Source organism: Bombina bombina, chromosome 4, assembly GCF_027579735.1.
Source record: "Bombina bombina isolate aBomBom1 chromosome 4, aBomBom1.pri, whole genome shotgun sequence".
Lineage (NCBI taxonomy): Eukaryota > Metazoa > Chordata > Amphibia > Anura > Bombinatoridae > Bombina > Bombina bombina.
The window spans coordinates 393,895,343-393,922,192 of record NC_069502.1 but is presented as its reverse complement, the minus strand read 5'-3'; the positions used below and the strand labels follow the sequence as shown (position 1 = coordinate 393,922,192).

The following is a 26,850-nucleotide window of genomic DNA, read 5'->3' as shown; positions in this document are numbered from 1 at the left end:
TCAACAGAAGCCTCATTTTTAAAAGCCCATGTGGAAGCCACTGCTCTGGTAGAATGAGCAGTAATTGTTTCAGGAGGCTGCTGGCCAGCAGTCTCATAGGCCAGACGGATGATGCTTTTCAGCCAAAAGGAAAGAGAGGTAGCAGTCGCCTTCTGACCTCTCCTCTTACCAGAATAGATGACAAACAATGAAGTTGTTTGTCTGAAATCCTTAGTTGCTTGTAAATAGAACTTTAAAGCACGAACCACATCAAGATTGTGTAACAGACGTTCCTTCTTCGAAGAAGGATTAGGACACAGAGAAGGAACAACAATTTCCTGATTAATATTCTTATTAGACACAACCTTAGGAAGAAAACCGGGTTTGGTACGCAAAACTACCTTATCTGCGTGGAACACCAAGTAAGGTGAGTCACACTGTAAGGCAGATAACTCAAACTCTTCGAGCAGAAGAGATAGCTACCAAAAACAAAACTTTCCAAGATAAAAGTTTAATATCTATGGAATGTAAAGGTTCAAACGGAACCCCTTGCAGAACTGAAAGAACTAAATTCAGACTCCATGGCGGAGCCACAGGTCTATAAACAGGCTTGATTCTGATTAAAGCCTGACTAAACGCTTGAACGTCTGGTCCGAGAGAGACCCTATTGCTTAGAGCCGGCAAAGAGAATGACTGGGGGGTGGAGCTAGAGGGGGAGCTATATGGACAGCTCTGCTGTGTGCTCTCTTTGCCACTTCCTGTTAGGAAGGAGAATATCCCACAAGTAAAGGATGAATCTGTGGACTGGATACACCTTACAAGAGAAAAAAGAAAGGGTGAAGACAAGCAGACTGAATACAGACAGGTTTCAGATTTTCCTAACAGGATTATGTTTCAGGCAGCCTGCCTTCCACTGAAAAACCATGTGTTGCTTGTTTAAAAAAAGACTAACAGGTGTAACTGTATTTTGCTAGATGTCTATATCATATAGTAATTGCATAATGTGATGGACATCTAAAAAAAAAAGTTAATGGGTCCTGCCAAGCGTACATTTTAGGTAATAAATAAATAGAAACATTTCAACAGAATATAAAAAGTGGCTGTAAAGCCCACACTTTCAGCCTTCATGCTGTAACACATTATGGTAATTAGGCCCACCATATTAAAAACAGAATTTATGTTTACCTGATAAATTACTTTCTCCAACGGTGTGTCCGGTCCACGGCGTCATCCTTACTTGTGGGATATTCTCTTCCCCAACAGGAAATGGCAAAGAGCCCAGCAAAGCTGGTCACATGATCCCTCCTAGGCTCCGCCTACCCCAGTCATTCGACCGACGTTAAGGAGGAATATTTGCATAGGAGAAACCATATGGTACCGTGGTGACTGTAGTTAAAGAAAATAAATTATCAGACCTGATTAAAAAAACCCGGGCGGGCCGTGGACCGGACACACCGTTGGAGAAAGTAATTTATCAGGTAAACATAAATTCTGTTTTCTCCAACATAGGTGTGTCCGGTCCACGGCGTCATCCTTACTTGTGGGAACCAATACCAAAGCTTTAGGACACGGATGAAGGGAGGGAGCAAATCAGGTCACCTAAATGGAAGGCACCACGGCTTGCAAAACCTTTCTCCCAAAAATAGCCTCAGAAGAAGCAAAAGTATCAAACTTGTAAAATTTGGTAAAAGTGTGAAGTGAAGACCAAGTCGCTGCCCTACATATCTGATCAACAGAAGCCTCGTTCTTGAAGGCCCATGTGGAAGCCACAGCCCTAGTGGAATGAGCCGTGATTCTTTCGGGAGGCTGCCGTCCGGCAGTCTCGTAAGCCAATCTGATGATGCTTTTAATCCAAAAAGAGAGAGAGGTAGAAGTTGCTTTTTGACCTCTCCTTTTACCAGAATAAACAACAAACAAGGAAGATGTTTGTCTAAAATCCTTTGTAGCATCTAAATAGAATTTTAGAGCGCGAACAACATCCAAATTGTGCAACAAACGTTCCTTCTTTGAAACTGGTTTCGGACACAGAGAAGGTACGATAATCTCCTGGTTAATGTTTTTGTTAGAAACAACTTTTGGAAGAAAACCAGGTTTAGTACGTAAAACCACCTTATCTGCATGGAACACCAGATAAGGAGGAGAACACTGCAGAGCAGATAATTCTGAAACTCTTCTAGCAGAAGAAATTGCAACTAAAAACAAAACTTTCCAAGATAATAACTTAATATCAACGGAATGCAAGGGTTCAAACGGAACCCCCTGAAGAACTGAAAGAACTAAATTGAGACTCCAAGGAGGAGTCAAAGGTTTGTAAACAGGCTTAATTCTAACCAGAGCCTGAACAAAGGCTTGAACATCTGGCACAGCGGTCAGCTTTTTGTGAAGTAACACAGACAAGGCAGAAATCTGTCCCTTCAGGGAACTTGCAGATAATCCTTTTTCCAATCCTTCTTGAAGGAAGGATAGAATCCTAGGAATCTTAACCTTGTCCCAAGGGAATCCTTTAGATTCACACCAACAGATATATTTTTTCCAAATTTTGTGGTAAATCTTTCTAGTTACAGGCTTTCTGGCCTGAACAAGAGTATCGATAACAGAATCTGAGAATCCTCGCTTCGATAAGATCAAGCGTTCAATCTCCAAGCAGTCAGCTGGAGTGAAACCAGATTCGGATGTTCGAACGGACCCTGAACAAGAAGGTCTCGTCTCAAAGGTAGCTTCCAAGGAGGAGCCGATGACATATTCACCAGATCTGCGTACCAAGTCCTGCGTGGCCACGCAGGAGCTATCAAGATCACCGACGCCCTCTCCTGATTGATCCTGGCTACCAGCCTGGGGATGAGAGGAAACGGCGGGAACACATAAGCTAGTTTGAAGGTCCAAGGTGCTACTAGTGCATCCACTAGAGCCGCCTTGGGATCCCTGGATCTGGACCCGTAGCAAGGAACTTTGAAGTTCTGACGAGAGGCCATCAGATCCATGTCTGGAATGCCCCACCGCTGAGTGACTTGGGCAAAGATTTCCGGATGGAGTTCCCACTCCCCCGGATGCAATGTCTGACGACTCAGAAAATCCGCTTCCCAATTTTCCACTCCTGGGATGTGGATAGCAGACAGGTGGCAGGAGTGAGACTCCGCCCATAGAATGATTTTGGTCACTTCTTCCATCGCCAGGGAACTCCTTGTTCCCCCCTGATGGTTGATGTACGCAACAGTTGTCATGTTGTCTGATTGAAACCGTATGAACTTGGCCCTCGCTAGCTGAGGCCAAGCCTTGAGAGCATTGAATATCGCTCTCAGTTCCAGAATATTTATCGGTAGAAGAGATTCTTCCCGAGACCAAAGACCCTGAGCTTTCAGGGATCCCCAGACCGCGCCCCAGCCCATCAGACTGGCGTCGGTCGTGACAATGACCCACTCTGGTCTGCGGAATGTCATCCCTCGTGACAGGTTGTCCAGGGACAGCCACCAACGGAGTGAGTCTCTGGTCCTCTGATTTACTTGTATCTTCGGAGACAAGTCTGTATAGTCCCCATTCCACTGACTGAGCATGCACAGTTGTAATGGTCTTAGATGAATGCGTGCAAAAGGAACTATGTCCATTGCCGCTACCATCAACCCGATCACTTCCATGCACTGAGCTATGGAAGGAAGAGGAACGGAATGGAGTATCCGACAAGAGTCTAGAAGTTTTGTTTTTCTGGCCTCTGTCAGAAAAATCCTCATTTCTAAGGAGTCTATTATTGTTCCCAAGAAGGGAACCCTTGTTGACGGAGATAGAGAACTCTTTTCCACGTTCACTTTCCATCCGTGAGATCTGAGAAAGGCCAGGACAATGTCCGTGTGAGCCTTTGCTTGAGGAAGGGACGACGCTTGAATCAGAATGTCGTCCAAGTAAGGTACTACAGCAATGCCCCTTGGTCTTAGCACAGCTAGAAGGGACCCTAGTACCTTTGTGAAAATCCTTGGAGCAGTGGCTAATCCGAAAGGAAGCGCCACGAACCGGTAATGTTTGTCCAGGAATGCGAACCTCAGAAACCGATGATGTTCCTTGTGGATAGGAATATGTAGATACGCATCCTTTAAATCCACCGTGGTCATGAATTGACCTTCCTGGATGGAAGGAAGAATAGTTCGAATGGTTTCCATCTTGAACGATGGAACCTTGAGAAACTTGTTTAAGATCTTGAGATCTAAGATTGGTCTGAACGTTCCCTCTTTTTTGGGAACTATAAACAGATTGGAGTAGAACCCCATCCCTTGTTCTCTTAATGGAACGGGATGAATCACTCCCATTTTTAACAGGTCTTCTACACAATGTAAGAATGCCTGTCTTTTTATGTGGTCTGAAGACAACTGAGACCTGTGGAACCTCCCCCTTGGGGGAAGTCCCTTGAATTCCAGAAGATAACCTTGGGAGACTATTTCTAGCGCCCAAGGATCCAGAACATCTCTTGCCCAAGCCTGAGCGAAGAGAGAGAGTCTGCCCCCCCACCAGATCCGGTCCCGGATCGGGGGCCAACATTTCATGCTGTCTTGGTAGCAGTGGCAGGTTTCTTGGCCTGCTTTCCCTTGTTCCAGCCTTGCATTGGTCTCCAAGCTGGCTTGGCTTGAGAAGTATTACCCTCTTGCTTAGAGGACGTAGCACTTTGGGCTGGTCCGTTTCTACGAAAGGGACGAAAATTAGGTTTATTTTTTGCCTTGAAAGGCCGATCCTGAGGAAGGGCGTGGCCCTTACCCCCAGTGATATCCGAGATAATCTCTTTCAAGTCAGGGCCAAACAGCGTTTTCCCCTTGAAAGGAATGTTAAGTAGCTTGTTCTTGGAAGACGCATCAGCCGACCAAGATTTCAACCAAAGCGCTCTGCGCGCCACAATAGCAAACCCAGAATTCTTAGCCGCTAACCTAGCCAATTGCAAAGTGGCGTCTAGGGTGAAAGAATTAGCCAATTTGAGAGCATTGATTCTGTCCTTAATCTCCTCATAAGGAGGAGAATCACTGTCGACCGCCTTTATCAGCTCATCGAACCAGAAACATGCGGCTGTAGCGACAGGGACAATGCATGAAATTGGTTGTAGAAGGTAACCCTGCTGAACAAACATCTTTTTAAGCAAACCTTCTAATTTTTTATCCATAGGATCTTTGAAAGCACAACTATCCTCTATGGGTATAGTGGTGCGTTTGTTTAAAGTGGAAACCGCTCCCTCGACCTTGGGGACTGTCTGCCATAAGTCCTTTCTGGGGTCGACCATAGGAAACAATTTTTTAAATATGGGGGGAGGGACGAAAGGAATACCGGGCCTTTCCCATTCTTTATTAACAATGTCCGCCACCCGCTTGGGTATAGGAAAAGCTTCTGGGAGCCCCGGCACCTCTAGGAACTTGTCCATTTTACATAGTTTCTCTGGGATGACCAACTTGTCACAATCATCCAGAGTGGATAATACCTCCTTAAGCAGAATGCGGAGATGTTCCAACTTAAATTTAAATGCAATCACATCAGGTTCAGCTTGTTGAGAAATGTTCCCTGAATCAGTAATTTCTCCCTCAGACAAAACCTCCCTGGCCCCATCAGACTGAGTTAGGGGCCCTCAGAAATATTAATATCAGCGTCGTCATGCTCTTCAGTATCTAAAACAGAGCAGTCGCGCTTACGCTGATAAGTGTTCATTTTGGCTAAAATGTTTTTGACAGAATTATCCATTACAGCCGTTAATTGTTGCATAGTAAGGAGTATTGGCGCGCTAGATGTACTAGGGGCCTCCTGAGTGGGCAAGACTCGTGTAGACGAAGGAGGGAATGATGCAGTACCATGCTTACTCCCCTCACTTGAGGAATCATCTTGGGCATCATTGTCATTGTCACATAAATCACATTTATTTAAATGAATAGGAATTCTGGCTTCCCCACATTCAGAACACAGTCTATCTGGTAGTTCAGACATGTTAAACAGGCATAAACTTGATAACAAGTACAAAAAACGTTTTAAAATAAAACCGTTACTGTCACTTTAAATTTTAAACTGAACACACTTTATTACTGCAAATGCGAAAAAACATGAAGGAATTGTTCAAAATTTACCAAATTTTCACCACAGTGTCTTAAAGCCTTAAAAGTATTGCACACCAAATTTGGAAGCTTTAACCCTTAAAATAACGGAACCGGAGCCGTTTTGAACTTTAACCCCTTTACAGTCCCTGGTATCTGCTTTGCTGAGACCCAACCAAGCCCCAAGGGGAATACGATACCAAATGACGCCTTCAGAAAGTCTTTTCTAAGTATCAGAGCTCCTCTCACATGCGACTGCATGCCATGCCTCTCAAAAACAAGTGCGCAACACCGGCGCGAAAATGAGGCTCTGCCTATGCTTTGGGAAAGCCCCTAAAGAATAAGGTGTCTAAAACAGTGCCTGCCGATATTATTATATCAAAATACCCAGATAAAATGATTCCTCAAGGCTAAATATGTGTTAATAATCAATCGATTTAGCCCAAAAAAGTCTACAGTCTTAATAAGCCCTTTTTGAAGCCCTTATTTACAATCGTAATAAACATGGCTTACCGGATCCCAGAGGGAAAATGACAGCTTCCAGCATTACATCGTCTTGTTAGAATGTGTCATACCTCAAGCAGCAAGAGACTGCTCACTGTTCCCCCAACTGAAGTTAATTGCTCTCAACAGTCCTGTGTGGAACAGCCATGGATTTTAGTGACGGTTGCTAAAATCATTTTCCTCATACAAACAGAAATCTTCATCTCTTTTCTGTTTCTGAGTAAATAGTACATACCAGCACTATTTCAAAATAACAAACTCTTGATTGAATAATAAAAACTACAGTTAAACACTAAAAAACTCTAAGCCATCTCCGTGGAGATGTTGCCTGTACAACGGCAAAGAGAATGACTGGGGTAGGCGGAGCCTAGGAGGGATCATGTGACCAGCTTTGCTGGGCTCTTTGCCATTTCCTGTTGGGGAAGAGAATATCCCACAAGTAAGGATGACGCCGTGGACCGGACACACCTATGTTGGAGAAATATAAATAATAAAAAACAGGACACCCATGTTTGAAATAATAAACTCATGGAACATTGCTGAGATAATCAATGTACATATATACAATAACAGAGCCTGACTTACCAATATTATAAGCTGATTAGACTCTGCATTAAAATAGACTCTGCATGCTCCTACAGCTTTCTTGAATTCTTTATGTACAGTTTCACTTGCACACCTTAATACAACAGAGTGAAAAAAATAATTAAAAATAAAACAAGGAAACTTTTGTTTTCCAAAAGATATACAGAATTGATTACTATAAGCAGTTTCAAAACTCTTACAGATATTAAAATGGGAGTGGGAAATCTTACTTTCTATCATAGATATATTAAATAAAAAATATGGTGGGTTTTGGTGCTTTAAAAATACGAACAACATTACTTTTTTCCTGTAGTACAACCTTACAATATATGTACAAATCTTGATTAGATCAATTACATAAAATGTATTCATATTCTAAATGTTACATCAAAAGAATAAAATATTTGTCAATAAGAGCATTGCTTTTAATTAATACCCAGAAACAGGTTACCTGCCTAACTTTTTAACATTGTTTTTTTTTTTGTTTTTGTTTTTTACATTAAAGCAAAAGTATTTTAACTCACGCTTCTCTTAAGTCTTCTGGAACATCAACCATGCATTTAAAGAAAGAGTTTTTGGTTACAGTTTTGTTCTGGTTCACGGGTCGAAGTCTTTCAAAAGTGACAATTTCGTTGTAGGTGGCATCACAAGCAGCATATTCAATAACATAAAACTGCAAAACAAATAGTAAAGTCAAGAACAATTAACATCTAAATTTGTCTAAATTTCTACCTAAAATGTAAGCTTAATTAATCCTTAGGAACCCTTAATGCAATTTGCGCCGTTTCAGAATAACAACCTTTTTTTTCAGTCATGGGACTGCTATTGAAATGCATTAAAAAATCAGTGCACTATTAAAATAGCCAGCTAGTAGGTGGAGCTGTCCGCTTGTGTTTCAGCAAAGTTATAAGCTAGTTTAACAGCCTGAAATTGATCTGTGTACACAGATCAGACAAGACCTATCGAGCAACAAGGTCTAGCAGGCACTTCCCTATTATCTTCCTGTCCAGCTGCTTGAGATGAGGGTGCCTAACTGCCTATTAATCACTGCAGATTGAAATGCATAGAATATGTGCAGAACCAATATTATCCAACATCCTTACAATGCAGAGAACTGATTGCAGAAAAATGCAAGTTCATTAAACTTAGTTTGATGATGAGGCAATCTGTTGTGTAATTATTTTATTAGGTGATGTTTAGCAAATGATTTTGTTCATTAAACTTAGTTTGATGATGTTACAATCTATATTATTAGTTTTATAATGCTGTTTAGCATTTAAAGTCTTCATTTCAAACCTTTAAAAATAATTATATTAGGTGTTACTTATGACAATTTTGAGAGGGGCCTGGAACCTAACTCCCTCACTTCGCCATTGACTTACATTATAAACAGGGTTTTAATTTACAACGGTTTCCAATTACAACCATTACTCCAGGAACCTAACCCCGGCGTAACCTGAGGGCTACCTGTACTGTAGTGTACATGTTCAGCCTTCGCCCATACACAAGCATGGGTGCAACTATTTAAAGCCATGAGCCTTTACCAGTTGAAATCCATGTCCTATCAGCTGGCACCCCTCTGCAGCATAACATAGGATCCCCTTCTAGAACCACCCCAAGTAAATACTGTCCAGTATTCTCTAGTCCAAACCCAACAGCAGGTAACTGCAGATAGACTTCCTCCACTTATTAATCTCTTCTATGCTCCCCAATCTACCGGCTGTGTGAAAATAAAGTAAACAAGAAGCAGGACATTTCCCTATAGTGTAGTAGCACTTGAGATGAGAGATGCATCTTAGAACACTGAAATATGGCTTTTAATATTTTTTAAGTGCCTTAGAGGTTATCGAATATGCTGTGGGAGGTATCTTTCGGTGAGTAACCTGCTGTGTGAGGCTTGTTATGCACAGTGTTCATTACTGTCAAAACAGGCAGAAGGCAGCAGCCGCACTGAACTGTGCAAAGGACTGCAGGGATAAACTTAACTCTAGGGGTTGCTGCCACCGTATATATGACTCATAAGAACTGCGCTTGCAGCAAGGAAGGACTTTTTGTTTCCTGCTATGCGTGATGCACAAACAGGCTTGGCAAACCAAGAAACAGTTTAAGTGACAACTACATCTCTACTCTGGCCATATGGCACGCAGGGAGTTCTAATTTCCTGGCATTGTGCAAAAAAGATGCAGTAAGATGTTTACACATGGCAGCCCAAATTTAAAGGCATCAAAGGCCCATGGATTTGCTGAGCCCAAGCATATGACCCTATTTATAATGTACCTACTGATGTCTAAAATTATTTATAAGGGTTCATGACTCATCAGTAAAAGGTGTAAAATAAGAGGGTCTGCATACCTCTCCTTTCATCATCCGTACTTTAGCAAGCCACCATCCACAAGGCTCTTGGTCATTTGCTCTTGAGTAAACCTATGTAAACATGGATTCATTATACATTAGAAACATGGGAAAAAAAATGTAATTTTTTACTTTAGAATTATTGCAACACTTGCTAAACATCAATAAGATTATTTATCAGTAATAGCAACATGAGACGCAGGATTGAAAGGGGAAAGCCCAAGATGTTAAAAGTTTTTCTGTTCCTTTTGTGCCCAAAAAAAAAAAAAAATTATATTTTTGATTTGCTAGTTAGAAGAGGTGCACTTTCTGCAATTCGGTATTCATTAACTAATGTCGAATATGGCCGCGGAGGTGTATATAGTCGTCTAATAGTACAACACACAAAAATCAAAGAGAATGGCTGAGCACCGCTACCCGTGGCTACTCTGCGGAAAGTGCACAACTACTTATTTGCATAGTACATGACAAATATTTCCATTACTATATGGGATACAATTACTACTTCCTGGTTGGTCTATTAGGTACCTCTTCTTATTTATGCAAATTATGACCTTGACAGAAGTCTCCCTAAGGGTGATTCGGGAAGCCAGATGTGGACCTGTTGCTCAGTGTGCCTAGAGGGATATGGCTGCACCTCACTGACGAGGCCCACAATAAGCCAAAACGTACATCTGGGGTTTTGCCGTTTCTCTAGTTCAGGAAGGGATTGCCTGGTATTTTGGGGATGGACAGCACTGTTAAGTCAGGATCAGACTGATATGCTACAGGAAAGTTCTTCTCTGTGAAAGGCACATATTGAGCAAAGAGAGGCTGCTTCTTGGGTGGTAACTAGTTATAGAACAAGTTATGCTATTGTATGTTCCCAGGTTGAGCACTGCTCTCTTTATTTATGATTGGGTACCTACCCATCCCTTGTAAAATTATCTGTAAGGGTCAACACATGTTCTTAAAGAGACACGTTGTCAGGGTACAGGTGAATAATATATATATATATATATATATATATATATATATATATATATATATATATATATATATATATATATATATATACACACATATATATATATATATATATATATATATATATATATATATATATATATATATATATACACACATACACACACACACACACACAGTGGATATAAAAAGTCTACACACCCCTGTTAAAATGTCAGGTTTCTGTGATATAAAAAAAAATGAGACAAAGATAAATCATTTCAGAACTTTTTCCACCTTTAATGTGACCTATAAACTGTACAACTCAACTGAAATCGTTTAGGTAAAGGGAAATAAAAAACTAAAATAATATGGTTGCATAAGTGTGAACACCCTTAAAACTAATAGTTTATTGAAGCACCTTTTGATTTTATTACAGCACTCAGTCTTTTTGGGTATGAGTTTTTCAGCATGGCACTCTTGCCCACTCTTCTTTGCAAAAACACTCTAAATCTGTCAGAATGCGAGGGCATCTCCTGTGCACAGCCCTCTTCAGATCACCCCACAGATTTTGAATTGGATTCAGGTCTGGGCTCTGGCTGGACCATCCCAAAACTTTAATCTTCTTCTGGTGAAGCAATTCCTTTGTTGATTTGGATGTATGCTTTGGGTCGTTGTCATGCTGAAAGATAAAGTTCCTCTTCATGTTCAGCTTTCTAGCAGAAGCCTGAAGGTTTTGTGCCAATATTGTATAGTATTTGGAACTGTTCATTATTCCCTCTACCTTGACTAAGGCCCCAGTTCCAGCTGAAGAAAAACAGCCCCAAAGCATGATGCTGACACCACCATGCTTCACTGTGGGTATGGTGTTCTTTTGGTGATATGCTGTGTTGTTTTTGCGCCAAACATATCTTTTGGAATTATGGACAAAAAGTTCAACTTTCGTTTTATCAGACCAGAACACCTTTTGCAACATGCTTTTGGGAAACTTCAGCTGTGTTTTTGCAAAATTTAGCCGGGTTTGGATGTTTTTTTTTGTACCACACAGCCAGTACTTGCCAGATATTCCTGCAGCTCCTTTAATGTTGCTGTAGGCCTCTTGGCAGCCTCCCAGACCAGTTTTCTTCTCGTCTTTTCATCAATTTTGGAAGGACATCCAGTTCTTGGTAATGTCACTATTGCACCATATTTTCTTCACTTGATGATGACTGTCTTCACTGTGTTCCATGGTATATCTAATGCCTTGGAAATTCTTTTGTAGCCTTCTCCTGACTGATACCTTTTAACAATGAGATCCCTCTGATGCTTTAGAAGCTCTCTGCGGACCATGGCTTTTGCTGTAGGATGCGACTAACAAAATGTCAGGAAAGACCTACTAGAACAGCTGAACTTTATTTGGGGTTAATCAGAGGCACTTTAAATGATGACAGGTGTGTACTGACTCCTATTTAAAGGGACAGTCTACCATAGAATTGTTATGGTTTTAAAAGATAGATAATCCTTTTATTACCCATTCCCCAGTTTTGCATAACCAACAGTTATATTAATATACTTTTTACCTCTGTGATTACCTTGTATCTAGGAACCTTCTTCCAGCCTCCTGATCACATGACTGTGACTGTTTATTATCTATTGTCTTAAATTTAGCATTGTGTTGTGCTAAATCTTAAATAACCCCCTGTGCCTGAACACAGTGTTATCTATATGGCCCACGTGTACTTTGTCTCTTTGTGTTGAAAAGAGATTTAAAAAGCATGTGATAAGAGGCAGCCCTCAAAGGCTTAGAAATTAGCATATGAGCCTACCTATGTTTAGTTTAAACTAAGAATACCAAGAGAAAAAAAGCAAATTTGATGATAAAAGTAAATTGGAAAGTTGATTAAAATTAAAAGTCCTATCTGAATAATGAAAGTTTAATTTATACTAGACTGTCCCTTTAACATGATTTTGAATGTGATTGCTTAATTCTGAACACAGCTACATCCCCAGTTATAAAAGGGTGTTCACACTTATGCAACCATATTATTTTAGTATTTTATTTTTATTTCCCTTTACATAAAAGATTTCAGTTTGTTTTTCAATTGAGTTGTACAGTTTATAGGTCACATTAAAGGTGGAAAACGCTCTGAAATGATTTATCTTTGTCTCATTTTTTTTACATCACAGAAACCTGACATTTTAACAGGGGTGAAGACTTTTTATATCCACTGTGTGTGTGTATATGTATAGAATAAGAAAAACAGAATTTATGCTTACCTGATAAATTACTTTCTCCAACGGTGTGTCCGGTCCACGGCGTCATCCATTACTTGTGGGAAATGTTCTCCCCCACAGGGAAAGGCAAGGAGAGCACACAGCAAGAGCTGTCCATATAGCTCCCCCTCTGGCTCCGCCCCCCAGTCATTCGACCGACGGTTAGGAGAAAAAGGAGAAACTATAGGGTGCCGTGGTGACTGTAGTGTATAAAGAAAACATTTTTTCAACCTGATTAAAAAAACCAGGGCGGGCCGTGGACCAGACACACCGTTGGAGAAAGTAATTTATCAGGTAAGCATAAATTCTGTTTTCTCCAACATTGGTGTGTCCGGTCCACAGCGTCATCCATTACTTGTGGGAACCAATACCAAAGCTTTAGGACACGGATGAAGGGAGGGAGCAAATCAGGTTACCTAAACAGAAGGCACCACGGCTTGCAAAACCTGTCTCTCAAAAACAGCCTCCGAAGAAGCAAAAATATAAAATTTGTAGAATTTGGCAAAAGTGTGCAGAGAAGACCAAGTCGCTGCCTTACATATCTGGTCAACAGAAGCCTCGTTCTCATAGGCCCATGTGGAAGCCACAGCCCTAGTAGAGTGAGCTGTGATACGGTCAGGAGGCTGCCGTCCGGCAGTCTCATAAGCCAAGCGGATAATGCTTTTCAGCCAGAAAGAGAGAGAGGTAGCAGTAGCTTTTTGACCTCTCCTCTTACCAGAGTAAACGACAAACAAGGATGAGGTTTGTCTAAAATCTTTTGTTGCTTCTAAATAGAACTTGAAAGCACGAACAACATCTAAATTGTGTAATAAACGTTCCTTCTTTGAAACTGGATTCGGACACAAAGAAGGAACAACTATTTCCTGGTTGATGTTCTCGTTGGAAACAACTTTTGGAAGAAAACCAGGCTTAGTACGCAAAACAACCTTATCTGAATGGAACACCAGATAGGGTGGATCACACTGCAAAGCAGATAATTCAGAAACTCTTCTAGCAGAAGAAATAGCAACCAAAAAACAGAACTTTCCAAGATAGTAACTTAATATCTATGGAATGTAAAGGTTCAAACGGAACCCCTTGAAGAACTGAAAGAACTAAATTTAGACTCCAAGGAGGAGTAAACAGGCTTGATTCTAACCAAAGCCTGAACAAAAGCTTGTACATCTGGCAAAGCTGCCAGTCGTTTGTGCAACAAGACGGATAATGCAGAAATCTGTCCTTTTAGAGAACTAGCTGACAATCCTTTATCCAAACCTTCTTGGAGAAAGGAGAGAATCTTTGCAATTTTAATCTTACTCCAGGAGAATCCTTTGGATTCACACCAACAGATATATTTTTTCCATATTTTATGGTAAATCCTTCTAGTCACAGGTTTTCTGGCTTGGACCAGAGTATCAATCACAGAATTTGAAAACCCACGCTTGGATAAAATCAAGCGTTCAATTTCCAAGCAGTCAGCTGCAGAGAAACTAGATTGGGATGTTCGAATGGACCTTGTACCAGAAGGTCCTGTCTCAAAGGTAGCTTCCATGGTGGAGCCGATTACATATTCACCAGGTCTGCATACCAAGTCCTGCGTGGCCACGCAGGAGCTATCAGAATCACAGAGGCCTTCTCCTGTTTGATCCTGGCTATGAGCCTGGGGAGGAGAGGAAACGGTGGAAACACATATGCTAGGTTGAACGACCAAGGCGCCACTAATGCATCCACTAGAGTCGCCTTGGGATCCCTGGATCTGGACCCGTAGCAAGGAATCTTGAAGTTCTGACGGGACGCCATTAGATCCATGTCTGGAATGCCCCATAATTGGGTTAACTGAACAAAGACCTCCGGATGGAGTTCCCACTCCCCCGGATGGAAAGTCTGACGACTCAAATAGTCCGCCTCCCAGTTGTCTACTCCTGGGATGTGAATAGCAGATAGATGGCAGGAGTGATTCTCTGCCCATTGGATTATCTTGGTTACTTCCTTCATCGCTAGGGAACTCTTTGTTCCCCCCCTGATGATTGATGTACGCAACAGTTATGTTGTCCGACTGAAATCTTATGAACCTGGCTTCCGCTAGCTGAGGCCAAGCCAGGAGCGCATTGAATATAGCTCTTAGTTCCAAAATGTTTATCGGGAGAAGCGACTCTTCCCGCGACCATAGGCCCTGAGCTTTCAGAGAGTCCCAGACCGCACCCCACCCCAAGAGGCTGGCGTCGGTCGTGCGGAAACTCATTCCCTGAGACAGGTGATCCTGGGTCAACCACCAGAGAAGCGAGTCCCTGGTTACCTGGTCTACTTGAATTTGGGGAGACTAGTCTGTATAGTCCCCATTCCACTGATTGAGCATGCACAGCTGTAATGGTCTTAGATGAATTCGAGCAAAAGGAACCACATCCATTGCTGCGACCATTAGTCCTATTACTTCCATGCATTGAGCTATGGAGGGTTGAGAAATAGAGTGAAGAACTCGACAAGCTTTTAGAAGCTTTGTCTTTCTGACGTCTGTGAGAAAGATCTTCATTTCCACAGAATCTATTATTGTTCCCAGAAAAGGAACCCTTGTGGACGGTGACAGTGAACTTTTTTCTATGTTCACTTTCCACCCGTGAGATCTGAGAAAAGCCAACACAATGTCTGTATGAGCCCTCGCTTTGGAAAGAGACGACGCTTGGATTAGGATGTCGTCTAGATAAGGTGCTACAGCGATGCCCCTCGGTCTTAGGACCGCTAGAAGGGACCCTAGCACCTTTGTGAAAATTCTGGTAGCGGTGGCTAAACCGAATGGAAGAGCCACAAACTGGTAATGTTTGTCCAGAAAGGCGAACCTCAGGAACTGATGATGAGATTTGTGGATTGGGATATGCAGATACGCATCCTTCAGATCCACGGTAGTCAAAAAGTGACCCTGCTGGATTGTTGGTAAGATTGTCCGAATGGTTTCCATCTTGAAGGATGGAACTCTGAGGAACTTGTTTAATATCTTTAAATCCAGAATTGGCCTGAAAGTTCCCTCTTTTTTGGGAACCACAAACAGGTTTGAGTAAAACCCTAGACCTTGTTCCCCGGAGGGGACTGGGTTTATCACTCCCATCTTTGATAGGTCTCTTACACAATGTAAGAATGCCTGTTTCTTTATCTGGTCTGAAGATAAGCGAGACAGGTGGAACCTTCCCTTTGGAGGAAGTCCCTTGAATTCTAACAGGTATCCCTTGGAAACTATCTCTAGTGCCCAGGGATCCAGAACATCTCTTGCCCAAGCCTGAGCGAAGAGAGATAGTCTGCCCCCTACCAGATCCGGTCCCGGATCGGGGGCTACCCCTTCATGCTGTCTTGGTAGCAGCAGCAGGTTTCTTGGTTTGTTTACCCTTGTTCCAGCCTTGCATGGGCTTCCAAGCGGGTTTGGGCTGGGCCGCGTTACCTTCTTGTCTAGCGGCAGTGGAGTTATTAGCCGGTCCGTTCCTGAAATTGCGAAAGGAACGAAAATTAGACTTGTTCTTAGCCTTAAAAGGCCTATCCTGTGGGAGGGCATGGCCCTTACCCCCAGTGATGTCTGAAATAATTTCCTTCAATTCCGGCCCAAAAAGGGTCTTACCCTTGAAAGGAATATTCAGTAACTTAGTCTTGGACGACACGTCTGCCGACCAGGATTTTAGCCAAAGCGCCCTCCGCGCTACTATAGCAAAACCTGAGTTTTTCGCCGCCAATTTCGTTATTTGAAAGGCGGCATCCAATATAAAGGAATTAGCTAACTTTAATGCGTGAATTCTGTCCATGACTTCTTCATAGGAAGTCTCTTTCTGGAGCGACCTTTCTAGTTCTTCGAACCAAAAGGACGCCGCTGAAGTGACAGTAATAACACACGTAGCTGGTTGAAGGATGAACCCTTGCTGAACAAAAATCTTTTAAAGCAATCCTTCCAATTTTTTATCCATAGGATCTTTGAAAGCGCAGCTGTCCTCTATAGGAATAGTTGTGCGCTTCGCTAGTGTTGAAACAGCTCCCTCAACCTTCGGGACCGTTTGCCATGCGTCCCTTCTAGGGTCTACTATGGGAAACATTTTCTTAAATATAGGAGGTGGGGCAAAGGGTACACCTGGCTTCTCCCACTCCTTTTCCACTATGTTCGCTACCCTCTTAGGTATTGGAAAAGCGTCGTCGTGCACTGGGACCTCTAAAAATTTGTCCAATTTGCACAACTTCTCTGGTACTACCATGGAATCACAGTCATCCAGAGTAGCTAATACCTCCTTAAGCAAAGCGCGGAGATGTTCTAGCTTAAACTTAAATGCCACTAGATCAGGTTCTGCCTGTTGAGAAATCTTTCCTGAGTCTGAAATTTCACCCTCAGACAGCCCTTCAGTCACAGCCAATTCCGATTGATGTGAGGGTAAAATAGATAAGGCATCGTCAGCGTCTGATTGTTCATCCTTTTTATCTGTATTTAAAACTGAACAATCACGCTTTCTCTGAAAAACTGGCAGTTTGGATAAAAGATTTGCTATAGAATTATCCACTACTGCTGATAATTGTTGCATAGAAATAAGCACTGGCGCGCTAGGTGTCGCCTGTGCGGGCAAAGCTGGTGTAGACACAGAAGGAGAGGATGTAGAGCTATCCCCACTACCTTCATTAGATAAATCATCTTGGGCAACATTATGAAAAATAACAGAGCTGTCCTGATTTTGTTTGGACGCTATGGCGCAATTATCACAAACACTCGAAGGGGGAACCACATTTGTCTCTATACACACAGAACATAGGTTATCTGATGGAACAGACATGTTAAACAGATTTAGGCAGGCAAACAATGCAATAAAAACGATTTTAAACAAAAACGTTACTGTCTCTTTAAATAATAAAATGACACATTTATTTCTGAATGTTCAAAAAACTATGAAGGCAATATCCGATTTTTCTGAAATTTGGACCCCAGTGTCTTAATGCTTAGAAAGTATTGCACAGCAAATATGGAGACTCTAGCTCTTAAAACAAGCAAACCGGAGCTAATTGTTGGATTTAACCGTTTTTACACACCACAATCCCAGCTACAGCCTTGCTGCAGCTTTTTACCTTCCTTAGGGGTCACCATTCACAGAAAAAAGCCTTTTGGAGTCACTTTCTGAACCACAGGACCCTCTCACATGAATCTGCATGCACTGCCTTGAAATTCAACTGCACAGCTGAAGTGCCAAAATGAGGCTTCCTCCCTCAGCACACTAGAGTGAAGGGGCCTTCCTGACTAGATTTAGGTGTCTTAAAACAAGCCAGGTCAATAAAAAACGTTCCCAAGTGTATGTGAGCTTATAAAATATTTCAAATGGTATAATATTGTAATAAAAACCAATCGATTTAGCCCCTAACAGTGTCTACCAGCATAAAAAACAAAAAGGGGAAGCCTGTTATCTTTTTTGCTGAGGTGAAAGAAAAATGGCTTACCGTTTCCCCCGAGGGGAAAAATGACTGTCATCTAGCATTAGCCTGTGTTGTTAGAAGGAGACTAGTCATACCTGAAGCAGATAAGTCTGCAAACTGTTACCCCCAACTGAAGTTCTCTTGTTTCAACAGTCCTGCGTGGTAACAGTAATGGATTTTAGTTACTTGTGCTAAAATCATAGCCCTCAAACAGAAATCTTCATCACTTTTCTGTTATAGAGTAAATAGTACAAGCCAGCACTATTTTAAAATAACAAACTCTTGATAGAAGAATAAAAAACTACAACTAACACCACAAACTCCTCGCCATCCCCGTGGTAGATGCTACTTGTTCAGAGCGGCAAGGAGAATGACTGGGGGGCGGAGCCAGAGGGGGAGCTATATGGACAGCTCTTGCTGTGTGCTCTCCTTGCCTTTCCCTGTGGGGGAGAACATTTCCCACAAGTAATGGATGACGCCGTGGACCGGACACACCAATGTTGGAGAAAATGAATTTGTTTATATGTGAAGTCATATTCTTATCAGATATCTATTATAAGATTACAATTATGATGTCAGGAATTGACTTGAAACTCATGTAATCTGAATACACATCTCAAAGCTCAATGCAGATAAGATGTCCCAAAAAAACTTCAAGACACAGCATTTGCTCCCTAGCTGGAAGTGAAAACTTCAAAACATTCTTTACCCCATACAGTGATACAGACACAATGTCTGAGAAATGGCTGGATTTCTTGTTTGAAACCTAATGAAATTCGTAAAAAACAGAGATTAGCTGAAGAAATGACTATGTGTCACCTATGTGCTAATTACCCCTGCTAAAACTAAATACACATAGAACATCAAACTCTCCAGACATGGACATTAGATTTTAAATAGCAGAATGTATACTTAAAAAGTCATATAACCGATTTGTCTATAACTTTCAAAAATACTCAGGTAACACCTATATGTATATATTCATCTTGGACATAATATATTAAATAAATATTCGCTGTGTTGAAAAACATAAATTTATGCTTACCTGATAAATTTATTTCTCTTGTAGTGTATCCAGTCCACGGATCATCCATTACTTATGGGATATTCTCCTTCCCAACCGGAAGTTGCAAGAGGATCACCCACAGCAGAGCTGCTAAATAGCTCCTCCCCTAACTGCCATATCCAGTCATTCGACCGAAACAAACAGAGAAAGGAGAAACCATAGGGTGCAGTGGTGACAGTAGTTTAATTAAATTTTAGACCTGCCTTAAAATGACAGGGCAGGCCGTGGACTGGATACACTACATGAGAAATAAATTTATCAGGTAAGCATAAATTATGTTCTCTTGTTAAGTGTATCCAGTCCACGGATCATCCATTACTTATGGGATACCAATACCAAAGCTAAAGTACACGGATGATGGGAGGGACAAGGCAGGGATTAAGCGGAAGGAACCACTGCCTGAAGAACCTTTCTCCCCAAAACAGCCTCCGAAGAAGCAAAAGTATCAAATTTGTAAAATTTTGAAAAAGTGTGAAGCGAAGACCAAGTTGCGGCCTTGCAAATCTGTTCAACAGAGGCCTCATTTTTAAAGGCCCAGGTGGAAGCCACAGCTCTAGTAGAATGAGCTGTAATTCTTTCAGAGGGCTGCTGTCCAGCAGTCTCATAGGCTAGGCGTATAATACTCCGAAGCCAAAAGGAAAGAGGTTGCCAAAGCTTTTTGACCTCTCCTCTGTCCAGAATAAACGACAAACAGGGAAGATGTTTGACGAAAATCTTTAGTAGCTTGTAAGTGAAACTTCAAGGCACGGACTACGTCCAGATTATGTAAAAGACGTTCCTTCTTTGAAGGATTAGGACACAATGATGGAACAACAATCTCTTGATTGATATTCTTGTTAGAAACCACCTTAGGTAAAAACCCATGTTTGGTACGCAGAACTACCTTATCTGCATGAAAAATCAGATAAGGAGAATCACATTGTAAGGCAGATAGCTCAGAGACTCTCCGAGCCGAGGAAATAGCCATCAAAAACAGAACTTTCCAAGATAAAAGATTAATATCAATGGAATGAAGGGGTTCAAACGGAACTCCTTGAAGAACTTTAAGAACCAAGTTTAAGCTCCATGGGGGAGCAACAGGTTTAAACACAGGCTTAATTCTAACCAAAGCCTGACAAAATGCCTGGACGTCTGGAACTTCTGCCAGACGCATGTGCAAAAGAATAGACAGAGCAGAAATCTGTCCCTTTAAGGAACTAGCTGATAATCCTTTGTCCAAACCCTCTTGGAGAAAGGACAATATCCTAGGAATCCTAACCTTACTCCATGAGTAATTCTTGGAGTCACACCAGTAAAGATATGTACGCCATATGTACGTGATAGATTTTCCTGGTAACAGGCTTTCGTGCCTGTATTAAGGTATCAATGACTGACTCGGAGAAGCCACGCTTTGATAGAATCAAGCGTTCAATCTCCATGCAGTCAGTCTCAGAGAAATTAGATTTGGATGATTGAAAGGACCTTGTATTAGAAGGTCCTGTCTTAGAGGCAGAGTCCATGGTTGAAAGGATGACATGTCCACTAGGTCTGCATACCAGGTCCTGCGTGGCCATGCAGGCGCTATTAGAATCACCGATGCTCTCTCCTGTTTGATTTTGGCAATCAGTCGAGGGAGCAGAGGAAACGGTGGAAACACATAAGCCAGGTTGAAGAACCAAGGCGCTGCTAGAGCATCTATCAGCGTCGCTTCTGGGTCCCTGGACCTAGATCCGTAACAAGGAAGCTTGGCGTTCTGGCGAGACGCCATGAGATCCAACTCTGGTTTGCCCCAACGATGAATCAATTGAGCAAACACCTCCGGATGGAGTTCCCACTCCCCCGGGTGAAAAGTCTGACGACTTAGAAAATCCGCCTCCCAGTTCTCCACACCTGGGATATGGATTGCCGACAGGTGGCAAGAGTGAGTCTCTGCCCAGCGAATTATTTTTGAGACTTCTAACATCGCTAGGGAACTCCTGGTTCCCCCTTGATGTTTGATGTAAGCCACAGTCGTGATATTGTCCGACTGAAATCTGATGAACCTCAGTGTTGCTAACTGAGGCCAAGCCAGAAGAGCATTGAATATTGCTCTCAACTCCAGAATATTTATCGGAAGGAGTTTCTCCTCCTGAGTCCACGATCCCTGTGCCTTCAGGGAGTTCCAGACTGCACCCCAACCTAGAAGGCTGGCATCTGTCGTTACAATTGTCCAATCTGGCCTGCGAAAGGTCATACCCTCGGACAGGTGGACCCGAGACAACCACCAGAGAAGAGAATCTCTGGTCTCTTGATCCAGATTTAGCAGAGGGGACAAATCTGTGTAATCCCCATTCCACTGACTTAGCATGCATAATTGCAGCGGTCTGAGATGTAGGCGCGCAAATGGCACTATGTCCATTGCCGCTACCATTAAGCCGATCACCTCCATACACTGAGCCACCGAAGGGCGCGGAATGGAATGAAGAATACGGCAAGCATTTCGAAGCTTTGATAACCTGGACTCCGTCAGGTAAATTTTCATCTCTACAGAATCTATAAGAGTCCCTAAGAAGGAGACTCTTGTGAGTGGGGATAGAGAACTCTTTTCCTCGTTCACTTTCCACCCGTGCGATCTCAGAAATGCCAGAACTCTCTCTGTATGAGACTTGGCAATTTGAAAGCTTGACGCCTGTATCAGGATGTCGTCTAGATACGGAGCCACCGCTTTGCCTCGCGGTCTTAGAACCGCCAGAAGTGAGCCCAGAACCTTCGTAAAGATTCTCGGGGCTGTAGCCAACCCGAAGGGAAGAGCTACAAATTGGTAATGCCTGTCTAGAAAGGCAAACCTTAGGAACCGATGATTATCTTTGTGAATCGGTATGTGAAGGTAGGCATCCTTTAAGTCCACTGTGGTCATGTACTGACCCTCTTGGATCATGGGTAGGATGGTCCGAATAGTTTCCATTTTGAAAGATGGAACTCTGAGGAATTTGTTTAAGATCTTTAGATCCAAAATTGGTCTGAAGGTTCCCTCTTTTTTGGGAACCACAAACAGATTTGAATAAAAACCCTGTCCTTGTTCCGTCCGCGGAACTGGATGGATCACTCCCATTACTAGGAGGTCTTGCACACAGCGTAGGAATGCCTCTTTCTTTATCTGATTTGCAGATAACCTTGAAAGATGAAATCTCCCTTGTGGAGGGGAAGCTTTGAAGTCCAGAAGATATCCCTGAGATATGATCTCCAACGCCCAGGGATCCTGAACATCTCTTGCCCACGCCTGGGCGAAGAGAAAAAGTCTGCCCCCTACTAGATCAGTCGCCGGATAGGGGGCCGTTCCTTCATGCTGTCTTGGGGGCAGCAGCAGGCTTTCTGGCCTGCTTGCCTTTGTTCCAGGACTGGTTAGGTTTCCAGGACTGGTTAGGTTTCCAGGCCTGCTTAGATTGAGCAAAAGTTCCCTCTTATCTTGAAGCGGAGAAAGTTGATGCTGCACCTGCCTTGGAATTTCGAAAGGCACGAAAATTAGACTGTTTGGCCTTTGATTTGGCCCTGTCCTGAGGAAGGGTATGACCCTTACCTCCAGTAATGACAGCAATAATTTCTTTCAAACCAGGCCAGAATAAGGTCTGCCCCTTGAAAGGAATGTTGAGTAATTTAGACTTTGAAGTCACATCAGCTGACCAGGATTTGAGCCATAGCGCCCTACGCGCCTGGATGGCGAATCCGGAATTCTTAGCCATTAGTTTAGTCAAATGAACAATGGCATCAGAAACAAATGAGTTAGCTAGCTTAAGAGTTCTAAGCTTGTCAACAATTTCAGTCAATGGAGCTGTATGGATGGCCTCTTCAAGGGCCTCAAACCAGAATGCCGCCTCAGCAGTGACAGGCGCAATGCATGCAAGGGGCTGTAAAATAAAACCTTGTTGAATAAACATTTTCTTAAGGTAACCCTCAAATTTTTTATCCATTGGATCTGAAAAAGCACAACTGTCCTCAACCGGGATAGTGGTACGCTTTGCTAAAGTAGAAACTGCTCCCTCCACCTTAGGGACAGTCTGCCATAAGTCCCGTGTAGTGGCATCTATTGGAAACATTTTTCTAAATATAGGAGGTGGGGAAAAGGGCACACCGGGCCTATCCCACTCCTTACTAATAATTTCTCTAAGCCTTTTAGGTATTGGAAAAACCATCAGTACTCACCGGCACTGCATAGTATTTATCCAGCCTACACAATTTCTCTGGCACTGCAATTGTGTCACAGTCATTCAGAGCAGCTAATACCTCCCCAAGCAATACACGGAGGTTCTCAAACTTAAATTTAAAATTAGAAATCTCTGAATCAGGTCTCCCCGAATCAGAGACGTCACCCACAGACTGAAGCTCTCCGTCCTCAGGTTCTGCATATTGTGACGCAGTATCAGACATGGCTCTTACAGCATCTACGCGCTCTGTATCTCGTCTAACCCCAGAGCTATCGCGCTTGCCTCTCAATTCAGGCAATCTGGATAATACCTCTGACAGGGTATTATTCATGATTGCAGCCATGTCCTGCAAAGTAAACGCTATGGGCGTCCCTGATGTACTTGGCGCCATATTAGCGTGCGTCCCTTGAGCGGGAGGCGAAGGGTCCGACACGTGGGGAGAGTTAGTCGGCATAACTTCCCCCTCGACAGACCCCTCTGGTGACAATTATTTTATAGATAAAGACTGATCTTTACTGTTTAAGGTGAAATCAATACATTTAGTACACATTCTCCTATGGGGCTCCACCATGGCTTTTAAACATAATGAACAAGTATCCTCAGTTTCAGACATGTTTGTACAGACTAGCAATGAGACTAGCAAGCTTGGAAAACACTTTAAAGCAAGTTAACAAGCAACATAAAAAACGTTACTGTGCCTTTAAGAGAAACAAATTTTGACAAAATTTGAAACAGTGAAAAAAGGCAGTTACACTAAGAAAATTTTTACAGTGTATGTAACAAGTCAGCAGAGCATTGCACCCACTTGCAAATGAATGATTAACCCCTTAATGCAATAAACAGATCAAAAAAACGACAGACTTTTTTTAACAGACACAACAAAACTGCCACAGCTGAGCTGTGGATTACCTTCCCTATAAACGATTTTGGAAGTCTTTAAGCCCTTTAGAGATGTCCTGTAGTATTCATGGGACTGCTGAGGGAATCTGGATGATTCATTTTGTAATTTTAACTGCGCAAAAAAGCGCTAAAATAGGCCCCTCCCACTCATTATTACAACAGTGGGAAGCCTCAGTTAACTGTTTCTATGCAGAAAATAAGTCAGCCATGTGGAAAAAATTATGCCCCAATAAGTTTTATCACCAATGTACCTCAAAAAACGATTAAACATGCCAGCAAACGTTTTAAACATCCTTTTTTAAAGAGTATGTATCTCTATTGATAAGCCTGATATCAGTCGCTTCTACTGCATTTAAGGCTTTACTACATTACTTCAGTATTAGCAGCATTTTCTTAGTCAAATTCCATTCCTTAGAAAATTATTTTACTGCACATACATTAATAAGCCTGATACCAGTCGCTTTCGCTGCATTTAAGGCTTTACTTACATTACTTCGGTATCAGCAGTATTTTCTTAGTCAATTCCATTCCTTAGAAAAATATTTTACTGCACATACCTTAGTTGCAGGAGACCCCGCACGCCATTCCCTTTCTGAAGTTACCCCACTCCTCAGAATGTGTGAGAACAGCCAGTGGATCTTACTTACTTCTGCTAAGATCATAGAAAACGCAGGCAGATTCTTCTCCCAAATACTGCCTGAGAAAAAACAGCACACTCCGGTGCCATTTAAAAATAACAAACTTTTGATTGAAGAATTAATTAAGTATAAAACACCACACTCCTCTCACGACCTCCATCTATATTGAGGGTTGCAAGAGAATGACTGGATATGGCAGTTAGGGGAGGAGCTATATAGCAGCTCTGCTGGGGTGATCCTCTTGCAACTTCCTGTTGGGAAGGAGAATATCCCATAAGTAATGGATGATCCGTGGACTGGATACACTTAACAAGAGAAATGAATGTTAGGACTGTATTGCTGTTTGTCATGCTGCCCCCGGTGCTGTGATCGGAGAATGACAGCCAAAAGATTTGGTTGTTAACAAAGATGCATTTCCCTAGCAACCATGCCATCCCAGGTGACCATTGAGAAGGGACAAGCTAGAATGGCCAATCCGAGACAAGCTTCCGTTGTGTGTTTCCAATTTCACCAATGATGGTACTTAACAAAAAGGGGTGGGGTTATATAACATGATTTAACCCCAAGCATAGAGAGAGAAGGGGCTAACTTGGGCTAAAACTTTGGCTAACTTGTAACTGATAACTGCTGCGGGGACACAGTTACTTTAAGCTAATAGCTACCATTATTCTCCACATGCAAAATACTCCAATTTTTGGTATTCTGAGGTGAAATTGGACCTGTTGAGAAATATTGGAAACTGAATAATCGATTTTGGTCATTTTGGGTGAAGTATATGCGATTGTTAAATATATATATATTTAAATCAAAAGGTATTTAGTGATTATAACTAAACTGCAATTAGCAGATTTAAAAGAACAATTGTATTTTAACCTTATATTTCATAGCCTGTGTATTTTTAAACAAATCCTTGGTGCTAAGTAGTTTATCCTGGCAAATCTTAGAATTGGTCTTAATTGTAAGTAACTAAGAATTTATTTCAGCTTAGATAAATGGACGTTTAAACTGACTGTTTACATATAGAATAGAATATATACTGTGTGTGTGTGTATGTATGTATGTATGTATGTATGTATGTATGTATGTATGTATGTATGTATGTATGTATGTATATATATATATATATATATATATATATATATATATATATATATATATATATATATATTTATATTTATTATAAAAAATCTTATATTAATAATAAAATTGTAGAAAGAAATATTTTAAAATTATTTTGGGGGAAAAGTCATTTTCGGTTTTCGGCCAAGGGCATCCAGAATTTTCAGTCTAGAATTTTCATTTTGGTGCATCCCTAGGAGCAACACTTAGAAATTCCACAACAATCTCTTGATTTGCACTTCAAGATCTGCAACAGACCAAATCAATCACTTCTGGGCATAGCTCCAATGCATATTCCAAATGTCAACATTTAAAAATGATAAGTCAGCATACCTCAACTTCATCTCCCTCAGTGATTTCCTTCTTAATATCAGGCAGAGGTGGCATTCGGACCTCATGGAAAGGGACCTGACGTTCTGGCTGCCAACTTTAAAAACAGGAAACTTATGTTTTAAACAAGGAACAACAGACAAAAGGCAGAACGTTTTAATTAAATCATAATTACTTGTTTTCGAAAACAACTGTAAGTGAATCTTCATGAACATCTTTGATGAATCCCTGCAAATAAAAAATAAAAAATTTGATGAAGAAAAAAAACTTCACTAAACAAACATATGAATGAAAAAAGAAATACATTTTTGCAAAACACATGCGTAACACTTTATTTCCCCTTTAAGTATTGTATTACAATAAGAAAGCAGATTAAAGTGACATAAAAGTTCAAAAAGAAAATGCTGTGTCATATTATAACTTTTGATTATTACATTGTTTCTTGTATTAGAACTATTAAGCTGATCACAATTTTGCACCTATTTTCAGCAGATAATGATTTCTGAATATCAGCCATTTTTGTTAGCTTCTGCTGTCACCCAGTGTTCTCCTCCAAGACATATTTAATAGGC

General features: G+C 41.6%; 1 protein-coding gene across 4 annotated transcripts in view; it reads right to left on the bottom strand.

The window, feature by feature from the left end:
- Nucleotides 1–26,850, bottom strand: part of FXR1 (FMR1 autosomal homolog 1) — a 356,275-nt gene that overhangs the window by 278,337 nt on the left and 51,088 nt on the right. For all 4 annotated transcript variants that reach the window (XM_053710172.1, XM_053710173.1, XM_053710171.1 and 1 more), the window contains 5 exons: nt 26,454–26,506; nt 26,282–26,375; nt 9,468–9,539; nt 7,640–7,788; nt 7,116–7,209 (listed from right to left, as the gene is read on the bottom strand). In XM_053710172.1, the coding sequence (XP_053566147.1) occupies nt 7,116–7,209; nt 7,640–7,788; nt 9,468–9,539; nt 26,282–26,375; nt 26,454–26,506 (462 nt within the window). The remainder of the gene's footprint in view (nt 1–7,115; nt 7,210–7,639; nt 7,789–9,467; nt 9,540–26,281; nt 26,376–26,453; nt 26,507–26,850) is intronic.